Raw genomic sequence first — 10851 nt, 5'->3', positions numbered from 1 at the left:
CATGTTTAGTATTGCTGGGACTGAATGAATGAAAGAGTAAGAAAAAAAAAAAAAAAAAAAAAAGGCTTTAGAAAGATCAGTTAGAGGGTGGAGGCCTCTGGTTATTAAAAAAAAAGGGGGGGGGGAACTCCTGTACAGAGGCAAGTAGTAGTAATTTCTGAAAAATAAACGAATAAATAAAATAAAAATAAATAAAAGCTGGTGCAAGCAGCAATTGCTTAAAAATAGATTTTTTCTCTAGAATTGTACTCCTTCCCTTGCCAGATTTAAGGTCCAGCCCCAGGAAGGTATGACGGAAATAAGTTCTTGCTAAGTTAACATATTAATAACACAAAAGATTACTCTTGAAACAGTGATTGCTCAGAGGTATTTCTGTGGCACCCGAAAATGCTACTAACAATTAATGTTAGAAGAACTGAGTCTTAGAAAATGGAGACCAATACCCATGGACAAAATGTATGTTTTCACATTTCTATCAAAGTTTCCCATTAATAGCAGCGGAGATGTTGATAAGCTCACAGACTTCTTTAAAATCAGCTTAAGGACAGCACTGAAATCACAACAGCATTATGTGGGGGCACTTTTGTCAGCATTGACAATTTTTATCCTGTACAAATGGTGGTGTTTAACAAAGACATATGTTTACACAGATGGAGGAGGGAGGTTGTAGTAATGGTGTGATTGAAAGTAAATGGGATTGGTTGAGTAGCTGATGCCAGCTGCCATTTCAGCCTAGGAGTAGGTGGGTACTTGAGATGGGCTGTAGTCCCTGGGACCAGATAGTGAAAGTTTGTTGTTTTATTGTCCACTTTGGTGATCCCAGCATCATCATTCAGCAGCTGCTGTAAGCCCCAGAAGTGCTTTAGTTGCAGCTTTTGCTGCTGCTCCATGTGGCTGTGTGAGGAGGTTTGCCCATGCAGAAAGCAGCTTGGGGCTCAGGATTTAGCAGCAGGTTTGGGGGTTAGTGTTCATACCCTGGAGGAAACAAATATTCATTGATGGCATTTTAGCTCAAAACTTTTTAGAGATGGGCACACAGCATGTAGGTGAAGGCCAGACTTGTTTCCTTACACCTCTGCAAATGGCGAGTTTGTTTAAAGAACCGTCTCTCTGTCCTCCCCTTGTGCTTGTTGACAATCCCACAACCCAAACATCCCACAACCCAAATGCAAAGCCAATCTTAGCTCTGCTTAACCAAAAGAATGAAATTGATGTTGCACAAGAGACACCTGTGCTCATGTTTGTCTGGTCAAAAAGGGGCTTCTAAAGATGAAAGCCTGTTTTCAGGATTTGTTTCTTTATGAGTGAACATTATTGAAATATTACAGTACTAATAGCAGTATAGCTAATGGAAATAACACCTATGTGTCCCACCATTTTTCCCTCAGTGATAGTCTCACATGCACAGAATTCCTTCCCTGCAGTCACCCAGCAGCACCTCGCCTCTGTCTCTAGGCCCTGCTGCAGGCTGGTGGCAACAGTGTCAGGACATGGGTTGGAAAAGTGGGGGGAATATGCTGTATTTGAGCTTTCACTTCATTTTGTGGCACTAGTTTTTGTCCTCTATTCTTCCTACTCCAATTATTATAAATAATAAAGATAACATTTACACATTAAGGGTCTTTTCTTCTCAAGTAATAACCAGGCCTAGCTCTTACAGTAGCTTCCCAGATATCAATCCACCCTACAGAGGTCAGCATCATGCTTCCGTAGGTTTTATCTTGTATATTATGAGCAATGTATCAATAAACCATTTCTTTTTAAGTTAGGTACATTACAACTTTTAAAATTTCTCAAGCAAATTTTGGTGGTTTTCCTCAATAACTACAATTTCCCTTTCAGAATTTGCAGACCTGACTGAATTGTGCCTGTTCAGCTATAGCATGAGTGATGCCTGAGCCAGAGTTCACTACTCTGAGCATATACATATACAATGTAAACTGAAGGAAAAAGAAAACAGAGTATTACATTCTCAATTCATCTACCCCAGATGCACAAATAGAGACTTCAAACATAATGCTGAAGAAGTTGTGACTGTTGAGACATCCTAGGTGAAGGATGAGCTATTGGCAGCTTTAATTTACGGAGTCCTCACCTTGAAATGGGGAGCATGCAAGTTGGTAGTAAGCAATACTGCAAAGTCAGACTTCAGGAAGTTTTCACTGCGAAGGCTTATATACAAAAGCATGGTTTTATCTACTCTGATTTTTCTAAGTACAAAATTTTGCAGGATGGCACAAAATTTCATTGTTGAAACTGCTACAGTGAAAGAAATTCCAAAACCAATTATTTATTTATTTCTGCTTAGTCTGCTGAAGGGCTGGGGTAAAACTTTCTTTAAATAGCAACAGAAGCCTTCTAGCACATGCAATTTACTGTTACAAACAGCAATGCATTTTATTCACCAGAACATCTACACACCCGGAGAAACAAACCCAGCAACATTCACCATAATAATGATTGCTTCAGCAGCGTAAATGACAGAGTTAATGCTCAACTATGTTAAATGACTGCTATTTCCCTATTATAGTCAGCGATATATCTTCATTGTTTCAGTAACGTGGCCAGCAATTGAGAGCTAAGTAGTAGCCACTATTCACCTTCAGTAAGCTTTACAGGTATTTTATATGCAAAGAAATAGACTCCTTAAAATATGCCATTTACTGCATCCCACTGAATTACAGTGTATAAACAATAATGGTTATTTGCTAAAACATTACAGCACATATTTGTTGCAGTAAAGGGGAAAAGCCATGAAAACCAAGGGCAACGTATAAGCTTTTAGTTTTATACCAAGATAATGAACACGAATGACTTTGTCAACATTAGCCATGGGACTTCCACATTAACAATATGGGTTTTTATAATCAAAAATCTGTTATGGTAGTTTAAGATTTTATTCAGAAAAAAATTAATCTCACCATAATGCAAGGTAAACCGTCGCCTTTAGACAGGCTCACGTAATGTTAAATCAGCACTGCTCCTCTGGCAAAAAGGAGCAGCCTTTTGCAAGTGTAGATCTTGGAACCTGCTTCCAGCTTCCTCTCTCTTCTCTCCCGTCCTTTCCCCAAAAAAGGACTCCCCATTCTTCTTGCTGACCCTCAAAGCTTAACACAAATCAACACACCTTGGCTTCTTCCCCAGTGAACAAAACACAACCAAAAGGTCACACAACAAATGTGACATCGTTTTGTGCTACCATTTTCAACCTGTGACCTAGGGGAGGAGGTGAGCTTAAAGAACAGTTTACTTCTCTCTTGAGAAGTAAAAAGAAATGTGTTCATATGAGCTATATGATAGTATACTTTCAAGTTTATGAAGGCCATCTCACCTTCTTTAGAAGCATTTAGGTATCGAAAGCAACTAAACACATTAATTGCTGGAAAGGGTGTAAGCACTTTTCAGTCAGGGTGATGCTTTAACATATGTGACCACAGAAAATGCCTTGGGTATGCATTGCATGTTGTGCTGCTGAAAGAGTGTTCTGCAAAGCCTTAGAAGTATAACATAACATATGCAAAAGTAGCAAAATTATTACTTTCATTTTATTATTTTAAAATATCATCTAGAAAGGGTATTTGTTACCGACAGTTATTCCTTACTTGGAATTTCAGTAAATTGTTAAGGGCTGCTTTGAGAAGAAAACTAGCCTTCAGCCATGCCTGGCTTGTGATGCAATCCTACGTCTAATTCAATATAGAAAGTTGCTTACAGCACATTTGCCTGTTGCAGGCCAGACAAAGCAAAGGCCTCTCTTAATATGGAAAGCAGTTCAGCTTCGTTTCGCAGCAAAACATCACTACCAGTCAGCCAGCTCGTGAAATACTGTGCTTCTCAGGATTCCTGGCCAGTTTTGGATAAATGGAGTTGTGGAGTCTGTAAAAGGAGGAAAGCATGCAAACATCTCGGTAAAGACCTCCTGTTACGTATGTTCGCGTTACTGCAGGATGCTAGGTGAGAACGGCGCGCCAGCTGCTCCCTGCGAGCTCACCATGTGCTCGCTTGGTAGTTCGCCCTCCCTCCCTGGTCATGAAGAAGCAGAGGGGCAGGTGCCACACAGAAGCTGATGGGGCGATTCCCTTAGCCGTGTGCCAGCACACCCACAGCCCCAGGGACCTCAACTGGAAGGGGCTGTAAAATAGCAAGGAGTTACTACAGAGCAGCTGCACACCCGTATTTTCATCATTTACACTTAACTCAGTGCTCTGATTGGAAATGAAAGCAACACTCCTGCAGTATTGTGGTTTTTATACCTGGTCTTTAAAAGACATTAAAACACATTTTAATGCATGTTAAAAAACACATTAAAAGTGTTTTAATGGATCTTAACTTATTCCACAGGGAAAGCTCTAACTCTTCCAGTCACTAATGTGCAACATGCACCTAAATGAACAACACAAAGAAGTTTTAATAATTCAGTCCTGGGGCACCTGCATCAACTTGTACAGGTTCACCTTGCCCTCTGTGTTTTAACCAATACACATGTGAAATACTCACATGTGAAGTACCCACAATTTAAATCGTCGTCTTTCAACCCTGTGTGAAAAGCAGACAAACCAAGTAGAGCACTGTCTGCTCTGTATAAACTAAACGAAATACGACAATTAATTCTTTTAACAGTTGTATTCTAAGCGTTAGAGAAGGAATTTGAACAGTAAGTCTCACCCCTGAGGCTAATTACTTGCTGTACCTGACTGAAGAAGTCTCCAGTGAGACTTCACGGACCCTGTTTTGCCAAATAACAGGAAATCAACTTTTCCTAAAGAATTACAAAAACAGAATCTGAGATGCGTTGAGAGGCTATTCTCATCCCTACATAAAAAAATATATATATATATATATATACATTTTAGCAAATAGATTTGTTCACATTTTAGGAACTCAAAATAATTAGATGCAGATGAAGAAGGAGGACAGACTATGCGACCCAGCTTTCTGCAAAAGGAATACAGCACAGAATGCTGCTGCTAATTTTTATTAGGCATGGTTTTAAACTCTGCTAGTTGACAGCTGGAGAGTTGTTCACAGGCAAAAAGGAGCACCCACATTTTATTTTCCATTGCATGCACTTACAGGAGTACTTCACACCTGCCAGTTTGCATCTGCCTAGGTGCAGAATCCTTCTCCTGATTTAGCCCCACACAGTACTCTTGCCCCCAGCTTAGAAGGCCTGTGGCAGAGCTCAGCAACATCAGCTATTTTTGTACAGAATAAGCCATAGGTGCTTGTGGAGAGGAAAAGTTAGACTATATTGCATTTCACCATACTGCAGAATGCTTACTGTGCTTTGACAGCTGTTCACAGAGGCACAGTTATGAATCCCAATTTTGCCTCTATCTACCCCATCAGCATTTACTCTTCTTATGAAGAAACACGGCAGTGATTATTATATTATGTTTTACATTGCTTAACCCCAGGACAATTCAGGAGCTTAAACCATAATGCAAGGCAGTGACTCCCTTGGAAAGCAAGGAACAGCTAGCACAATGTGAGACCAGTGCTCTGTCTCCCAATTCAACTTTTTTTTGAAACCTTTTTTGCCATTTTTACCCCCATCTTCTTAAGTCAAAGGGATTTCTTATCCTTAATGTGACATCTGAAAAAAGTGCAAGCAACTGTGTGCTGCCTTCGCTTTTTTAAAAAAAGCTTTTTCAGAATCAGAGATACCTCAACAAATGTTGATTCTTGTTTTCCCTAACGAAATACATACTGCAAAGCATCAAAGACAACTGATGTTCTAAAAATGCCCTAAGAATGAATGAGATGTCCTTAAGTAGCTTCTGCTTACCTATTCTTTACACAAACTTTGTTTAAAATGAAAGCATGCTTGAAATGTACACACAAAAACAATGATATGCAAAGATCTCACTGCAACTCTTAATATGCATTTCTCTGTTAAATTCAAGATGTACTTCTAATACCACAAAAAACTTGAATGCCACATAAAAAAAGCCATCAACAGTCATACATTTAGTTATATTATCCTTTATTATTTTACAATATATTTCAAAAACTTTTACAGATGCCATAAACTGTTCTACAAGAGCTGCAATACTGTCATAAAAGCACACCTACAGACCGAATGCACAAACAAACTGTAATACCTACTGGTATTGAACCATTAAGATCCAAAGGGTGTAGTCTTTTAGTAAATAGATGTGCAGCAATGCGAACGCAAACGGATGTTAATGCAGAAAAGAACAAACTGCATTCATGGCTATAGAACAGAGGGCTTTTCAAACACATTTGGTACTGTAACATTCTAGACAGCAATATGAGTAATATTACATATTTAAAGCAATACATGCCCTGAAAAGCCTGTATTTTCAATCTGTGCGTGTAAACCTGAATCAAAAATAAACTAGTTATATTAAAAAAACATGAGACACTTAAGTCTGCCAACAAGCTTTCATTTCTTTTTTGTCCTAGAATGACAATTTACTTGGGTGGGTGAACTCTGATCTGTGTTATTATTTTACATCACCATTTCCTCTGCATTTGTGTAGTATTTTTCTGTAGTATTATGACAGCCTGTGAATTTTCTTTTATTCCTTGTGCAAAGGCACACGGGAATTAACTTTGATGCATTAAAACTCTTTCTCCAAGTCTCCAAAGTGGTAAATATAGTTAATATTACAGCAAATACATTACCACAAAAAAAAAGCATCAGATAATGAGGTTTATCATGTTATTTAAAGTCCTCAGCTGTATTCCTCTAGTGCAACGAAGCAGTGGCACTGCAGTTTTCAAGCACTGTGTGTTGAATACTCTCAGGCACACAGTGTTAACTAACAGCTCAGGTCTGTATTATTATCTACCTACAAAAAGTTTTGCTTTTATTATCATTTCTGGTCACAGAAATTATCAAGACATCTTTAAACCTATGCTGTCTGTAAGTAACAAGGTAAAGCCAACTGTTTGCACATGTTTTTAAGCCTGTCCAAGCTGACATACTTTCATGGGAATCTCATGAAAGACATTAGGAGAGGACAGTAATTACTTATCAGATCTGTTACGTAAAAAAATAAAAAGGGTTAAAGCCTTAATTTGAGTGGCACTATGGCAAAAGAGGCATTCAGTTCTGCTTTACTCTTCAAGTTCATAAAGTTTCAGTTACCATTAAATATCTCTTAACAGCGAACACCATTTCTTAATCAAATAGTTTACATTCCTCTATTCTCTTCAGACAGAGCTGCAATGGGCTGTCACTACCTTAGACCAGAGCTTTTCTTGCTACAGTCTTCCCAACTAGCCTGGACAGCAGTCAGTGGTATTTATTACTTATATACATGAGTCAGTCACACCCATCATTACAAATATGTTCTAGTTTATTTACTGTACAACGTATGTACACATATTTGTGTTTAGGCAATCCCCTTATTTTCTTAAGGTCAAGCACTCCGATGGTTAAGGTCAGACTGGAAACAATTTTAATATACATAAAAGGGTTATAAATGTCAAGTCTGTAGTGATTCTAGCTTAACAGCAAAAAAGGGAACATCATGCTCATTCTGTGAACACAGCTGGCAAAAATGAAGGCAAAAAGAGAGGCAGACTATTTTTTTCTCTGGAGTCAAAACCTAGGAATTAAGTGAAATTAGTCAAAAGGGATGCAGAAATTAAAAGGGCATTTTATTTCATGTACATCTAGAGCTATTAAGAATTTTCATTCACAGAGGCCCTGAGACTTGAGTTAAATGAATTCTCCCTATCGTGTGTTTCATGTGAAGTCAAACTTAAAGCTCTATACACACAGATGTTTGGTATGTAATAGTGGACCCATTTTAAAAAGTGAAGCAATAAAACCTACATGAAAAACAAATGAAAGAATGACTTGATTGGAGGCCTCTGTCCTCTGACCCCTGCCCTGTCAGGCTGAACGTCCAATAAAATGTAAAATGCAGCATACATTTGCGTAATCTAAAATTTCTGTGATAATTTATTGCAAATTGCACTTGGCAGTTCACCACACCAATGGAAAACTGGCCCCCCTGTTGGTTCACACAGTCTTTTAACACCAAATACAAGTCACCAGTAGAAAGATCTGGATAGAAAGTTTGCTGCTGTGCTAAGCCAGCTTGCTGCACCTTCTGGGTGTGACCCAACACGAGACACTGCTTTATCCTGTTCCTTGGTAGGGCTTTCATCTTCTGGTAAATACTCAGGTAGATCTGTATTCTGTTCTACTTCCACTGGAGTATCTTGGAACGGAACTAGCATCTGATAAACCACAAGAGATTAAAATCATGTAAAATGTTGTAACTTAAAATGCAAATGAAAACTACATATCAGGATGATACGCATGCACGCTGTGAGACCCCTTACTTTCCACCCCTCCCTACAGCAAGTACATCAATGGATACATCTGAAATCTACCATGCTTTGAAGATGCACAAGAAAAACTTTTGGTTAACATGGAAGAAAAATATAAATCAAAAGGACGTTGTCCTTTTACTATAGTTGTGAAATAAAAACACACTTCCCACTTCAGCAACTGCTTCCAAAAAAAGTTTCAGTCTGATTCTTTCCATATCAGGAAAACCTATCATTAAGACAAGAAACAATTACAGTGTTTTTGTCATCCTCCCAAACAATTCAAAGATAAATTCTGCAAAGCCATTCGTTCTATGGATACATGTCCTAACACAGGACACACTTTATTCACCTTACACTGTATGGGTAACAGACCCAGTTACAAAATTTTGCCTGGCATCAGGTGTTATGGACACAGTGCATCAGGTATTAGAGACACAGGCAGACTCAAACAATTGGTTTAGAAAGATATAAATCCTACCTCTTCACCACTTTCACTTTTTACAACTTGCTGTGCCTTCATAACTTTGGTTGATGCAATTGCTGTTGCCAAAGCCTAGAACAAATACAGAGAAAAAGCAAGAGCTCAGTATAACAGAAAAGCAGTAACGTGAGGATCTTGAGAGTTACTGAGCACTTACCTCTGCTTTTAAGTCTGAGCGAATTCGGACCACACATCTCTGAACAGCCATTTGAAACGTAAAACTAATAACACCTTTAATTTTCAACAAAGCTTCTTCACAAAGATTCCTTCGAGACTACGGAAAAAAAAAAAGAAAAACCCCATGAGTAAAATACTTACATAATACACCATGTGAAAACGCTAACAATTAGTTACTAAGGAATTCCTGTACATCTAAAGGCAGGTGGTTGGTTACGCAACAGCAATTTCATAAAATAAAAACTAAGACTTACATTTTAGTGCATAAACATTAGGCTCTCTTGCAACAACAGAAAAAAAAAAAGAAAAAAGAAAAAACTGCTTACACTTTAGAAGTCAAAGAAGGATGGAATCAACTGTAAATAATTAGAGGAAAGTGCTGAAAAGCAAAGAATGTTTTTCTCCGTATGATCAGCTAAACAGTCCCCTCTGGTTAAGTTCTGATTGACTGAAGTGCTCATTGATGAGTAGTTAGTGTTTAAGTTGCTATTTATCAGACACCTTGCATCCATACTGACTGAATGCATCAAAGCAGCTGTTGTATCTTGCAGCTGCTTCATCTGTGGCAGCTCATGGACATCGCTGCACAGCATAAGCTTAACTCCTATTTTAAGGGGAAAACATTTGGCTGATAACCCACGGAATGTTATGTTTAAAGCAAGTGACATCACCCACTGTGCCGTAACGTTACACTGACCTATACTAGTTGCACCTTTTCTGTATTATCTTAGAAATGTTCTCTTTTCTTTCCTTTTAGTATTTGCGTGACAAGATGCTTGTAGCAAAAGGGAGTAAAATATATTTGGAGAGACTGGTAGCACAAAAAGTGAAAAAAGAAAAGATGCACTGTACTAGGAATACACTGACAACATTACAAAGGTTCAAAATCATGATGTATTTGACTTTCAGTCCAAGTTTCTGTGATATTTTAAATAATAAGTTATTTCAAAGCATATTAACGTTAGTTATCAAATAACTACTGGACAGTACCTGGGAGAGTTTCATACATAAAAAGTAAATTGACTTTTTTTAATCTCTGGAGGAACTGACTGAAGCAGTTTGTTGTGAGCAGTTTAACATACATATTTGAAACAACTCATTGGTGTAAGATTATGTGTATTGAAACAGTTAACATTTTTGACCATTATAAAATAACTAACATTGACAGATAGGCTGCATTTATTACACACAGGAAATATTTGACACGAAGATGATAGGCTGCCTTCCACGAGTGGAAGTCAAAACAACTTTGGGCACAGGAATGAAGTCATTTGCAGTTTGTTAGCCTAAATAAACAACTCACGACCATATCGGTATATAGCAATTCTGTAACAGAATTTGGCTTTTTACCCGAGATCTCAAGTTTACTCATAGGCACCTCAGTTCAATTCGAAACCAGGCTTCAACGATCAGACTCTTAAAGGTCTTCTTAAAGATACTTCTTAAGGACAAAAAACTTACCAACATCCTTACAGAACCCTTAGAAAGCTGGAAACTTGGCATCCTCCAGCCTTGCTGCCCAAATGTCTTTTGCAAAGTATGTCTGATTCTGGCAATGGGACACAAACCCCAGCAGTACCCAGTTAGCCATCTTTCTGTTCAGTACTTCTGATGCACGGGCACAGGGTAGGACAGGTTTTAGGAGGTTATTTTCTTGCAGATACTTCTTATGTAAAGAGACTGATAATAGGGCCAACTTCTGGGCCCAAACAATTTGAGCAACTCTGAACCATGTGGTAATTGTGAAGACTACGAAAAGCCAGCTGACATAGCAGCAAGATGATCAAAAAGGGAAGTCCCTTCCCTTGTCCTCCACTCAGACCTAATCTTCTTGAAAAGCTCATCAAATGCTAGGGATCAGCAAAGATTACTGCTTC

General features: G+C 38.3%; 1 protein-coding gene across 5 annotated transcripts in view; it reads right to left on the bottom strand.

Annotated features, from left to right (window-relative positions):
• Window positions 1-5969: 5969 nt before the first annotated feature.
• ARMC1 (armadillo repeat containing 1) overlaps window positions 5970-10851 on the bottom strand; it is a 30965-nt gene continuing 26083 nt past the window's right edge. For all 5 annotated transcript variants that reach the window (XM_038175589.2, XM_005028449.6, XM_027452293.3 and 2 more), the window contains exons 5-7: window positions 8955-9071; window positions 8795-8869; window positions 5970-8220 (exon numbers count right to left, since the gene is read on the bottom strand). In XM_038175589.2, coding sequence (XP_038031517.1) covers window positions 8029-8220; window positions 8795-8869; window positions 8955-9071 — 384 coding nt within the window. In that variant the 3' untranslated portion in view covers window positions 5970-8028. The remainder of the gene's footprint in view (window positions 8221-8794; window positions 8870-8954; window positions 9072-10851) is intronic.

The sequence above is a fragment of the Anas platyrhynchos genome, chromosome 2, assembly GCF_047663525.1.
Source record: "Anas platyrhynchos isolate ZD024472 breed Pekin duck chromosome 2, IASCAAS_PekinDuck_T2T, whole genome shotgun sequence".
NCBI lineage: Eukaryota > Metazoa > Chordata > Aves > Anseriformes > Anatidae > Anas > Anas platyrhynchos.
The sequence above is the reverse complement of the archived record's forward strand: the minus strand, read 5'-3'. Positions and strand labels throughout refer to the sequence as shown.